At 39.4% G+C, this 14,163-nt stretch overlaps 1 protein-coding gene across 5 annotated transcripts in view; it reads right to left on the bottom strand.

The window, feature by feature from the left end:
- The window catches only part of LOC139151689 (hexosaminidase D-like), a 40,356-nt gene that overhangs the window by 6,886 nt on the left and 19,307 nt on the right, over window positions 1–14,163 (bottom strand). For all 5 annotated transcript variants that reach the window (XM_070724641.1, XM_070724640.1, XM_070724642.1 and 2 more), the window contains exons 2-10: window positions 12,411–12,550; window positions 9,481–10,407; window positions 9,268–9,322; window positions 7,396–7,505; window positions 6,510–6,597; window positions 5,823–5,901; window positions 5,096–5,181; window positions 2,686–2,869; window positions 391–519 (exon numbers count right to left, since the gene is read on the bottom strand). In XM_070724641.1, the coding sequence (XP_070580742.1) occupies window positions 391–519; window positions 2,686–2,869; window positions 5,096–5,181; window positions 5,823–5,901; window positions 6,510–6,597; window positions 7,396–7,505; window positions 9,268–9,322; window positions 9,481–10,407; window positions 12,411–12,493 (1,741 nt within the window). In that variant the 5' untranslated portion in view covers window positions 12,494–12,550. The remainder of the gene's footprint in view (window positions 1–390; window positions 520–2,685; window positions 2,870–5,095; window positions 5,182–5,822; window positions 5,902–6,509; window positions 6,598–7,395; window positions 7,506–9,267; window positions 9,323–9,480; window positions 10,408–12,410; window positions 12,551–14,163) is intronic.

Genomic DNA, 14,163 nt, shown 5'->3' with positions numbered 1-14,163 from the left:
GACGAAGTAGCGCGAAATACAACAGATTGTAAACATCAACTTTTAATTTTCTACAACAACCTGTCCTGTAACTCTCTTTAGATCTGAAATAAAGGAACATTAAATTCATATGTACTAGTAATATGTTTCGTTTTATATTGGTAAATTTTGATTGAAGTGAAAAAGACGGATTTGAACGTTAAATGCAAGATGAACATCGTAACACCAAAATCAGAAATAAACAACAATTGATGACGTATAACGTGCCGTATCAGACTGATGTTTTACGTTCCACGTCACGACGCGTCAGAGGAGACACAGATACGGTCATGGGTATATGATAATATAACTTATTTACTTCTATAACGATTGAAACACTCTCTCGGAAAAGATTTAAAACAGTTCATTTACCTTTATAAGCGCTTGCTGCCCAAACATTGTCGAAAGCCTCCAGATATTTGGGCCAAAGACGACTAGTGCCCACCCAATTGAATGTGACGGAATATATCCATACCATGGGTTCAACTAAGCCTCTAAGATCTGTACAAAAAACGCCCAAATGATATATTAGTCAAAATGTTAACAAATAAATGAGAATAAGCAAACACATTCGGGTTTTTTTTCAGTTTTATTATGGAAATAATATACTTGTTCCCCGAAATCAACCGACACAAATCTATACCCCTCTAAGATTTAATACGTTTTGCCGCGATACATTTTCAGAAAACACGATTGGAACTAAATAGGAGAACTGGATCTTGGAATTGTTCAAATTTATTAAAAGTATTAAGTGTCCTATCGCTGAAAGTTGCAATATTACAAATTACCCATGAAAACAAGTGTGTAGCATACAAAATAAAAACAGATGATCTTACATTTACAGACTAAGCCAAAGTTACTACACTATCCAATTATCCCAAATTAGTTCCAAAATTACCTATACAGCGTGAATTTACCATTGCTTTGAATTTTCTTTTGATCAGAGCTAGAAAAAGAAGTCAAAGTTCCCTATCGAATTATTCACTATTTCAGAGGTTTCTCATATTTATCTTTCCGCAGTTTTCGTCATACGACAATTTCAAGCCTTCAAGGCCCGCGTTTTGTAGAAATGTATCTTGATGGTTTTTATACGAGTGTGGTTCATATTGCATTATTTTACCTACTCTGCGGACTTACCTCTATCGTTCTGTCTGAGGGTAGCGGGAAACATTAGAACGATAACAGAAATACATGATAACATACAAACATTCGGTTGTTCGGAGGAATGAAACTACTTGAACGTATACAACCCAAAAGGCTTTATTACATGCCTCGGCATTAGTGCAAATATGTGCATTGATTTGAATAGGAACATCCGGGGAGTTAGCGGGCCGGTGAACGATGTACTGACCGGTTTCCATAGTTACCCGGTCCGGTGAAGCCCTTCGACGTTTTCGATGTCAAAGTAGACGCTTTACACTAGATGTAAAATATCCATGCGCGCACCGCTATTTTGACTTTTGTTAAAATCCATTTGATGATGGTCGATAATGGTAAAATTGCTTAAGAATGCCTACCCTAAATGTCATATTTATAGCATCAACTGTGAAAAGGCATGTAATAAAAATATTATTGCCTGAATACATGGGTTTATGCACAGGCGCTTGGCACATTGCTGGGATAATAATCGTATTTAATATGTAGAATGTCTATATACGACTTGATTATTCAGTAAAAGAATCACCGTACATGAGATATAAGTGTAGGCCTATAGGCCTACATATTGACTGACATTATACCGAGTGGCTATGGCTGCCTGGCTCGGGCCAGGCGAACGCACTGCATAATCATCAATGTGTAGAATGTCTACATGACTTGATTATTTAATAAAGAATAACGGGACGTGATATTACTGTACATGTCGGCTAGCTTAACCGAGCGGCTGTAGCTGCAGGGCTTTGGCCCGGCTTGGGCCCGTTGTCCACTGCTGCACAGACATAAACTCATTCATTGGACGCGTGCGTTGCAGGAAGCTTATTCAAAATGGCCGGCGCTGGGTTGTGTGCCCAGCCGATTTCAGGACGATTCTTGCCAGTAGCATAGGGTAAGGTATGATTTTAGGCAAAAGGGCCACTCGATCGATTGTTTATGCAACCACCCGACCGATGACCGGTTTTTATCACCGAAAACGCTCAGAGATCCTGAATTTCGCTGATTTATGAAATCGGGCGGTGAAAAGCTTTCACGCCTTGAGTTTATGTCTGTGCAGCAGTGGACAACGGGCCCAAGCCGGGCCATGGCCAAAGCCCTGCAGCTACAGCCGCTCGGTTAAGCTAGCCGACATGTACAGTAATATCACGTACCGTTATTCTTTATTAAATAATCAAGTCATGTAGACATTCTCTAGTACGCATTGATGATTATGCAGTGCGTTCGCCTGGCCCGAGCCAGGCAGCCATAGCCACTCGGTATAATGCCAGTCAACATGTAGGCCTATAGGCCTACACTAATATCTCACGTACGGTGATTCTTTTACTAAATAATCAACTCTACATATTAAATACGATTATTATCCCAGCAATGTGCCAAACGCCTGAATACATGGGTTTATGTGCCCGAGAGCAGGAGACAATTCGCCCTCCTGGCGTCGGGCAAATTGTCTCGGTGATAATATATAGTATTAACCGGCCACCCCACAACAGTGCTCAATTTACACCGTCTGCTTACCCATGAGTGAAGACTTTGGAAGACTTCTCAACATATCGTCCCATATGATTAGGTTGACATTGTACGACTGCTTGACAAAGGTAGCTACCCTTCTGACGTGGGAGAGGAATAACATGGACTTTTCGTTTCTAAACTCCTTCTTATTTCTATATTTGCATAGCTGGCATCGAGCCAAGTAGTACACCTGTAAGCCATAAACGGAGAGGAGAATATGCTCATGTATTCGACTTGAAACTGGGAGAGATTTGGATGCGCCAACATATCTTATTGTCCAAGCGTACATCCATATCAGAATTGATTAATATTAGGCCTATAGTTTCAAGATCACTTTATGGTAGAACGTGCCTCGAGGACACAAATTTGTACTCTCAAACTTTTACAATTCCTTTCTGATATACCACTTGTGGGGTTTCATTTTAATACTCTTGGTATAAGAAACCTTTTCACCGGCTTAGTTTTTCGGAATTCGAAAATTGTATTTTTCTCCATAGAGTTAACACTTGAATGGTGGCCATTTTGAATTTTAAATATCGGTAAATCTTGAGTTCTTTGTTTCCCTAGTACCAAAATTTGCACGGTGACCCCGATTTTTATTGTTGATTTTGAAAGAGAATGGTTGAAAGATTCCTCAAGGAAAGTTTGAGCACAAGTTTAAGTCTTTACCTTCGAGGCGCGAACTACCTTATGGCACCATGTGCGAAAGCGCATGGCAGGGAGAAGTGTGCTGAAATGGAAGCCCACAGCTCCCCTCATCATGTAACTAAACGCAAGAGGCAAAGTTCTTGGTAGGGTCGTGTTGATAAAAAAGGAATGCATTCGGGACAACATGTCCTATTAAAACGAACAAATCGCGACAGAAGTGAATATTTGAATCTAGGTTTCCACCGTTAAATCAGCGTGTTCAGGTACCGATTGTGATACTGTAACAATAAGTTCGTAAATGGTATGGTCTTGGTATGGTTGTATGGAACAAGATCCGTAGCACTTCATTTGAAACCTCTTCTCCGACCTGGTGTCAACAATCCATGTTTTCTGACATAATTATGAGAATATGGGACACGTGTACATAACAGCTGATGTAAGATCTTACAACTTAAAAACTTATGCTGCCCTGTACACCTTAACCCTGTCCAACGATGGCCTATATCATTAATTTGGGGAGAACCGTTTGATTTTGGGGAGGGGCTGGAGGATTTGGGGGGATTGTCGGTAGGTGAAGAATAAGGAGGAAAAATGTGATCCAGCAATGTCTTAAAGGGACAAAGTCGGCCATTTTTCATGAATTTTGTTTGATACGAGATACTACTGATATTGTTTGACATGTTGAAAGATACTGAATGAATTGGTAAACATGCTTATATTCGACCCTGGTTTTAGACACGATACATGAAACCATCGCGAAAATATGGTCATGACCGTTAATTCATTTTCGCGATGATTTCATGTAACTTGTAGTCTTTTTTGATAGTGGGGACTTTGGCCTAACGGTTTTGTCTGCGGCTTCTCCTCTAGGTAACTGGGTGCCGTACGTTGCGGCTTCGAGCCCGATTGAACACATCGCATTCAGTACTAGACATGTGAACAGATAAAGACTACCCACTTGTACACTGCCCAACTTCTGTGGAGTTGCTACAAGAATAAATTTGTTTTACAAACTATTTAAACGCGTAGAGTTGGAGTTGAGCCAATCAGAAGTTAGACGAACATGATTATTAACAGCATTATTTACAATTTCCGTAGTTAGACCCTTTTTCAAATAGCGTCTGATCGTCCGTGTACATATGCAATGAAGATGAATTAATCGACATCGATATCAATTAATCGAGATAATCATTCATAAATATCATAAATAAAAGAGAACTTAAAATGGAGCCTTGTGGTAGACAATAGTAATGTCAAATCTACCGGAATTACAAGCAAGAGATTTAATTGTTGCCGATGAGCATAGACAGTAGAGAAACCTACTACTATCTATGCGACAAGCTGGGTATTATCTGCTTCATTCAATTACTGACGGAGACAACTTATTCAACAAAATATCATGATTGTTTAAATTAAACTCCTTTGACAACTCAAAGAGAACTCCATTTAAATAAGCTTAACCATTGTCCATATTGAACAAGATTTCATCAGTTCAGCAAATCAAAGTCGTTCTATGGGAATGTCATCAGTACTATTATACCGGCACCCTTGTAAAGTGAAATAACCCTAGCACACTTGAAAGCTTTGGGAAAAACAGAAGAGTTTAAACTTATGTTAAATAAGTACTCCAAAATGTCACTAATGACAGGAGCCCCAATTTCGTAAAAAGGTTAGAGTTTACATTCTCAGCTGACAGACGCCCTCTGTGGTGGTCTCAGCCCACAACGTGGACCAGTATCCACCGATGCAAATAATATCTTCAACATACCTCATCGCAGCCGATGTGAACATGCTTTGCTCGCCTGTGAAGTGACATGACCTGATGTACTAAAGATTTTACCAAATCCATGGACTCTATAAAGAAATTTTACAAACATTGGCACAGTTCGGACTCGCTTGTGTAAAATGTGCGTGCATGGGTCTTCACATAGAGACTGCCGTAGATAGCCAGGTACCCAATAATGTATGAAAAACGTCCTTTGAGGCGATAATGAATGGCTTCCCGCAAGAATATCCCATTTGGCAGTCTGTCGTAAATGTATTATGCGAGAGATTCACAGCATTAGCTGTCATTGTGTTCCGTTGAAAACACAAATGGTAGATGTGAGCCAGTGGCATGTTTATCCTAAGGAAATTGAGAAGACTTGGGATATTTACATTACCTCAGAACCGACCATGCTATCAGGGCAGCCCGTCACCGTCACCGAAGCACCAACCACCTTCACAAATATTGAAGCCTCATGAGAGTTTCGTGCTTTGTTTCATCCAAGCTTACTTTGCCCTTTCCAGCGAGAATGGGATGGGTGATCTATTTTCTGCACGTCGCTTTCTGAATACATGCTGCTCAGTTAGGTATCCCGTCACCTGGGTTACATATAAAACTAGTTCCGTTATGTTGTAACACGTATGTTCGCACGCAAATACGCATGCATGTACCTATGCACGTACGGATGGATGGATGAATGGGGAGGCAGGTTTAAGCGTAGTTGTCTTACCAGGGTGAGATGGACATAGAGCGGACGAATACCTCACATCTTCTCTTAGGTGTTGAAACTTTTCATGTTTTAATACGAACTGTAAATAGAAGTAAAATCATCATCATTATTATCATCTCCATCATCATCGTCTTCGCCATCGTCATGGTCACCGTCACCAGCCTCATATATCCTGACCTTTATGACGAAAATGACATTCTCTCATTTCTGACATTTTCGTGGGACAGCAGGACCTTGAATTTCCAATTGTAAAGTCGCCTTTCAAAGCAGACCACCGTGGTAAATATGATAAATTAGCCTAGCAGGCATCAAATTTGAAAATTCAAGGACGCTGAAAAATATTCATTTCAGATCGACTGAGCTTACTATGTGCCGGCGATGGTCTATGATATCCGTCGGTGGAATAATTAAATTTTACGCTTCTTTGAATCACTCCCCGTGTGAAGCATTCTGCTGTTGGTAGAACTATACTATGTATTCCTTCATGTGGACAACACATTTCAACAAGCAATATTAACTCTACAATGAGTTATAGTAAGAAGGAATATGAAGTCATGTTACGTATCGTTGAGTTAGAAAGGTAATATCTGCTTTCCATATCAGAGTCTTTTCTTCAGAAAACGGCGTCCAGCTACTCTAAAATTAAGGCGTGATAAAAAAACAGGCAACTGTTGTATTTGAAGTTACCTCCATATGTCCGAATGTCTGCACTAGCGGAATATACTCAAGGTCATTTTCTCTGGCCAGCTGTTGCAAGTAGAATATGTCAGATGCACTGGCGATACAGAAACAAAATGGGACTAATTAGATGAATGCGTGTAATCGCATTAAGAAGGCTATTCAAAACCGGTTTTAGGGTAGAATGCGCATTGGGACGGATTTTTTAAATGTTTACCGCCTCAGTTTTTCGAAAATCAAAAATTTTATTTTTTCCTATAGAGTTAACACAGGGATGGCGGCCATTTTGAATTTCGAATATCGGTTAAAGTAAGGTAATTTTGTTTCTCTAGTACCAAACTTTGCATGATGACCCCTGATGTTTTATAATTCTTGATTTGGTAACAGAATAGTTGAAGATTTTATTGAGGAAAGTGAGCAAAATGTTTAAGGCTTTCACTTTCGGGCGCATACTATCTTAATGATGTAATAATATGCGAAACATGTGACATAATTTATGAACAGCTATATTTAGCACAGTTGTCGGTCAACAAGCGTGTTGTTTGTCAGGAGGGATTGTTGAAAGTAAGCGCGCGTTTGCCTTCGTACACAATACATTGCGCTGCTGCCTGTGAAAGAACGGCCTGTCTGCACACAGAGAAACTGTAGCATCATTTCAAAGTCAACGAAGCGGCGAGATAAAGAAAACGGAAGAGAAAATATACAGACGGAACTATAAAGGTAGACCGATAACTAGGTTAGGTTAGTAGACAGAGGAGGAGACAGAAACGTCCACCAGGGCATGGAAAACGACGGCATGAAAACAGACAGACAAATAAACAGATAGACAGACAGACAGAGACAGAGAGAAACACAATGAGACACAAAAATATGTATGGATTAGACTGGGTCTCACCTGTATGCATTGGGTGCTGAGATGACTTGAAGCTCGCCAACGAAAGGAAACATATCTTCGTATTCAACCAAAAGACCATTGGCCCCCATTCTACGAAACAGGGGAAACACCTACAAGCATACATTCACAGGTAGATTATGGACTATCCTGATTTTTTTTAATATCATCATCATCATCATCATCATTATTGGAATGTGAGAGGTCTAATTTCAAACTAACTTAGGTTGGATTGGAGGAGATTGTAAATGAGTTGGGAACTATGAAGACAGTTCTACCGTCCTCTGACAATGTGTTTACAATACAGAAAAGAAACGATAAAAATCATCGATTGAACTTTATGTGGTTCATCGGGTTTTTTAACTACTCCCATGAAATGTCTAATGCTTACTTGTTTTTGTGTTTATTTGTTTGTCTGTCTGTTTGTTTGTTTGTTCGTTTGAAAGATTAATATTGCCTATAGTAAAAATATCTCTCGCATTTTTTTTCGCTCGCAACTAATTCATACATTGCAATGCCCCTTAAGTCTAGTTATATTAAGATTTGCGTCTGCTTGGGAAAGATAAACTTTTGACTAGAAACACGATAATTTTGTATAATTAAATGGTGAAGTAATGTCGGTTTAATCTGCAAATAGAAGCTCATCTGCTTTTCTTTGTAATACCTTGTTTTTATTAAGTGATTTACAATATTGCAACATTCAGCAATTGGGCACCTAACACTTTTGAGAAATTTGAAATATGTGAAGATCCAATCATCTTAAATTAGTTCCAATCGTGTTTAGAGTAGAAACATGTCCTAAAGCGCTCTTTTAGGCGGGCGGACATTTTTCTCCTATCAGCGTGCGTATGGATGCTTACACCGGGTGTGCAAATCTTCATCACAGTCAAGGGGCAATTTTTTTCTGTTTTACTAGGAGGGAAACTAAAAAATCTTATGAGACAGGATGATTGGCTGATATTGGTCTGCCAAGGAAACGGTAAAATCGTGTGGCGGAGAGGCAAGACGGAACGTCGTAATTGGAAGAAGGCCGATGGGATTGATTTATCCCTGGGGGAGAGGGTAAAACTAGTCGGGGGAGAACCTTTCAAATTGTGGGAGAGAGCAGTTACAAACTGTATTCACTTGCCCATTAAATGTTAATTTTGCTCGACATTAAAGGGACAAAGTCGCTCTTTCTTTATAGTCTCTTTCATGAAATTTATATGAAAAGCAGTTTGTGTTATTTGACTTTTTGAAACAAGCTGAAATACTGTCCAGCTGTTTACAACCCCAACTCTAGTTGCAGCCATATTCAGTGAAACATTTTATAGTGTCTACAAAAAAAAATCAAGTCCCATGCAAAATGCTCACCATGCATGACTGAACATACACTGTTACATAAAGTTTGGACCTTATGCAAGCCTTTGTAATGAAATCTTAATTGGACGTGCATTTCATACAGATCATGATAGCAGTTTTCCCTTACACTATAGCAATGTTCATTAAGTAGGAATAGGAAAATCCATTTTGTCTACACGTCACAGACGAAATCATCTGTTTGCATTCATCAAAGGTGTAATTTTGACACTTTCGCCGTTGTGTACCGCCGTCATTTTCTCAGCTGCGTGACTTCATGTGCGCATTTTATGTTTCTTGATATCGCAAACAGGTCAAAAAAGAGCGACTTTGTCCCGTTAAATGTTGCGGTTTCCATACTCGTAAAAAACGGTTTCTCAAAAATCAGCTGATATGACTCAAGGTGGGGTAAGGGTTGTGTCAGAATAATTAGAGAAAGACCACAAAATTGAAGAGTATTGGGCTGTCTTTCTAACATGATATCGTATCTTAACACAAGCATCCTTTTTTGTCAAAGTTAACATAAAGTGTACTTACTTCCTTGAAATAACTCAACTTTGGAGGCGCCCCTTTCAGGTCCAAATGAACCAACCTATGCGAAGAGACATATATTGAAAATTGAAGTCAACTTTGCCAATTTGGTATGACTTTGCAAACGAGCGAAGTCAGGGGTATGATTAGGACGCACTGTTGTTTGATGGTGCACCTGTTCCAACGACAAAAACTATATGTAAAATACAAGTAGGTTACCTGTAATATTTGTCTGCATCAGGAACTTTCACCGGGCCCTTGACGAGCGCCTCAATTTCTGGATCTACTGGTATAACTGGAAGATATCGCGAAATGGTGTTTTGGACGGGTCGTTGAGGTGTTAAATCTTTAGCTTTACCGCTTGGGGACACCGCTGTGTTCTTCTTGATGGCAGACGTGGTTGTTCGGTTCAGATGTCTCGGTAGGGTTGAGACGAGCTTTACGACAGGCTTGGGCGGACGGTGGGCTATCGTCCTGTTCACGGATGCTGCTTGCAAGCCGGTCGCCTTGCCTCGCAGCTGGTTGGTTGCATTGGTGGCCATTTTGTGCCCGTCTCCCCTCGGCGAATGTCCAGTCGTCGTAATCGGAATCACCACCACGTGTTTAAAAGCAGTAGCAGCGGTAACGTTGTCGTTGACCTTCCCTTTGAGTTTGCTCTTCACGACGTCTGTGTTGTTCCCCTTCAGATGCGATTTTGTTGAAGTCAAATTTGACAGAAGCGTCACATTATAATGAACATTATCCTGCCCAATCATAGCTTCATCAATCACAAAATGAGCCGAACTTTCACTTTCATGATTCTCCTCTTCAAGAAGGTCGCCTTCTGTCGCCTCAGGCCTTTTACCTCTATCGTAAAAAAATCGACTTTTCATCAGACTATCGATCAAGTCTCGTTTCTGACTGTCATTTTTAAGGTCTACCTTGTCGCTCAAAATCCGAAGCAGGTTTGACCTTACGTTGTCCAGAGATGACAGCTTTGCCTCGAGGTGGCGTAAAGAAGTCCCGTTTGTCTCAGGGGGAGAGTCTGTGCCTGACTCGTCAAGCTCTCGAAGGCTATCATCACGGGGATTTGCCAGATTCCACCAGGGTTGCTGCAAGTGCACTCCACGCTTGGCGATCTTTGTATATGTGAACGTCTTGTCAACACTAAAGAAGTGCAAAGTATGATGTTAATTGTCTCCGTTCGTGATGTTTTATTTGTTTGTTAGTTTTTTGTTTGTTAGTTTTTTTTTCTTTTGAAATTACAAAAATATTTTGAAGGTTGTGCTTTCAAAGAACAAGGCCAACTGGCGAATAGGGGCAAGTAAGCTCGACTTTTCCAGGTCAATCTAATTATTTTCCATCACAATACGACCAGACTAGTATATGTGCATATTTATAGACTTGAGGACTCTACAGAAGTCGCTAAATTTTGTTTAATTAACCTTCACTCATAACGCTCGTACCTCACTGCAACAAATGATTTTTTATATTTCACGTAGCCAGCAAAAATGCTTCATTTAAGACCACATTCACAGATAATAAATGAATGGGGAGCAAGAATTTAGGGGACACTTGAACACGGCAGACGATGGCACTTACGTTGGGGTATTACAAGGGAGATATGAAAATATTTGATCTCTTTTACATAAGGACACAGTGTATTTCGAGAACCATGTCTTGAAGCTAAATTTACAGTGAATTGTTAATCTCGTCAATTAGCATTCAAGGCTAACCAATATATGGGATCATTTATACTTTTACATGACTTCCATGTCACAAATTTCAAACTAATATGAAATGCCATTTCGTTTCCATTAGAACCACTGAACACTATCAATGTTTACAAATTGACCACTGACGTCCAACCCTTTGTCAATACACTCTCCAATGTGTACACAGCATCGGGGTGTTGGCAAATGAATAATTGGAATTAAGTCATTTACAATGTTAGCAGTAGTGCTGCAAAAATAGGGGCTGAATTGTTCGGTTGTTGCTATTTGTATCACTAGATAAAATTGATGTCATTTCTGACAATGAAAAATAAATGTTTTTAAACCTTGCAAATTTTCTGTTTTTATAACTGCGCAAGGAATTCAAACATGATACAATATGCCCTGTCTTTAACGTGTTCTAAGGCACAAAAAGCCATACTAACGCCTTGGGTTCCCTTTACAACGCGATATTTCCACAGCATAGGGGATTGCACTTTAATTCACAGTCATGACTTGTGAATTTGGATACCGCAGGAATTATTAATATCACTCAAATTAGTTGACGCTATTTTTGGTTCAAATAGAAATAACTTTCGCCGTTCTATCTGCATGCGGATTCAGAATCATCAATCCTCCATGACCTTGGAGAAAATATAATGTTGCCACTACATACCCCTCATATAACAGAATTAAACTTTCGCCATCAATATATACGTCCAGTCAGTTTGATTTTCAAACCGTCGATTTTTTAATGCCTGCCACTTGCAATTTCAGCACGTATGATATGTAATTATAATCTTTAGTATCTATGGAGTATCTACAGTAACAAAGCTAAAAGACGTTTGTGACTTTGCTTGGATATTACTCTATCTGCTCTCCAAATCTTCCAAAACTGAAGCCATGCCTTTGAATTCAAAAGCGAGTTTCAGGGAATCAAAAAAAGCCAATAGAATATACGCTATTTCTTTTCCTGTCATCGTTTATTCTCTCAATAAAAAAATTGTAAGTGTGATTGGCCGAAGGCCTAATATTATTGGGGAAGATGAACTCTAACTTCAAATTAATAATGGTTTAGGTACGTGTAGTGCGAAATCTAGCTCTTTATGGAATCCCCCGTAATTTTTTTGAGTCAAGTACGTAACTCAAGTTTCACAACACACTTGTCACACTTGCGGTAATTTACAATATATATATATGTATATATATATATATATATATATATATATATATATATATATTATATATGATATTTCGTGTTAAGAAATGACGCAATAAGACGCCCGTTATAAATTGATTCTTTCGTTCTATCGTTCGTTACCGGATGAAGCAGTACAATTCCTCAGTGAATAATCAGACAACATTGTAATCGACTTTCTCATTCTTATTTCGCAATTGAAGTCACGCACTTTGCCACGTGACATGCAGTGAGCATATAAACGAACTATCATGACTTACTGATAGAGAAGCAAGGTTGCCACCAGTAGCGTAAATACAATGATCATGCAGAACGTGTTAACAATGGTGATGATGCGCTTCATGCTTTCATTGGCGGCCTCTGCTGCTCGCTATTCAGCACACGTTTTAATTGCACGTTCCTGGGAGACAAGAAAGACTGGTCAGATCATTTTAAAGACGTATACTCACCATAGAAAGCGCCTCGAGGACAGATACTCAGACTCTCAATTGTTTTACATTTTTCACAGATCTATCACTCGTTTGGGCTCATTTCAAAGCTCTCGGAGTGAGGAAAATTTTCACTGTATTAATTTTTCGCAAATCGAAAATTGTACTTTTCCCAAAAGGGTCAACATAAGGATGGCGGCCATTTTGAATTTCAAATATCGATTTCTCTAGTGCAAAACTTTGCATGGTAATCTTTGATTTTTCTTCTTGATTTGACAGTAGAATGGTTGAGATTTTCCATCAAAAAAGTTTGAGTAAGAGTTTAAGTCTTTGTACTTTCAAAGTGCATATTTCCTCAGTGGGGTTACCGTTATACACATTTGTATTATTGCTGAGTATTTGTTGTTAAGTATTGGAAATGTCAAAAAATCCCGGAGCTATAATTATATCATGTACCAGATTTATCAACAAAATAACATCTGCCATGCATTGGGATACCTATCTCGGTTTATTTTCCGTTTTTTGTTTGTTTTGGGGGGGTTTGTCCGTTGATAACACAAAAAGTACCTTTCGTTCCAGTGTCTTGTAACATGAAGTATAAGAATACTATGTACCCTCCACAGACTGAGAATAACTCAGGACAGTCAACCTTTTTACTTTACCCATTTTTTGGTCCTGGACGCGGCTCATCGTGTTCAACCATTGGCTTGGTAGACAGGGAACGAAAATGCAATTTTTGTCGACGGATGTTCAACAGATATACGGGTGCTCAATATTTATAGTTCCGATCATTAAATACTGTTCCCGCGGTGGCAGTTGTACACGCATTATGGAGAAGCGGGCCAAAAATAAACTCTTCACCGAAAACTGTATTTTTATACCGCACGCTAATTGGACTATTTTGTAGTGTTCAACCTCGGCAAAAATGAACGCAAAGGAACTGAACGTTACTAGTAAATGCTTCTTGTAAAGGTTATCGCATAGCCAACTTTTCTATTTCGTGAATTTGTTATTGCAAATTCATGGTCTAGAATCGAGTTTGTCTCCTTTGTTGTAGATTATTCCCGTTGATTTCGTGGTCCTTCAATATGGAGATTTGAAATCTTGCATCGAGGACAGAAATTTCACTCCTTGTTTCCCGGCCCCGGTATTGAGCAAATCGGGGTAAATGCATTTAGTTTTTCATCGACTTTCACCTGATCACTTTATTTCCTCAGCAGCAAACAGTTAGCTAATCATTTTAAGTAACCACAGACCCTTGAGAAAACTCTAGGGTCTATGAAGTGACATAGCTTTAGCAAACATCGAGTGCATGATGCACGCGCCGCGGAAACAAAGCGGTCGGTCTCGGGGCTTTTTGCATTTCGTTTAACCTTGGCAAAAATACCAGCATGAAAAAAACTACGCTTCATGTTCGTCAGGGCGATTACAGCTAAAGGCAACAATTTGCTCTTGAAAGGAGAAATAAAGAGATAACGAGCCTTCTTGATATTCGTTGCGATTTTGCGCAGTTGTTCAGCCCGTTTAGATTCGCACAATAAAATATTAAGACAAATGCGACAGCAAACTCTTTGCAACAGCCATA

The sequence above is a fragment of the Ptychodera flava genome, chromosome 15 (assembly GCF_041260155.1).
Source record: "Ptychodera flava strain L36383 chromosome 15, AS_Pfla_20210202, whole genome shotgun sequence".
NCBI classification, from domain to species: Eukaryota; Metazoa; Hemichordata; class Enteropneusta; family Ptychoderidae; genus Ptychodera; species Ptychodera flava.
Note: the sequence above shows the minus strand (reverse complement) of the source record. Positions and strands in the feature narration are given on the sequence as shown.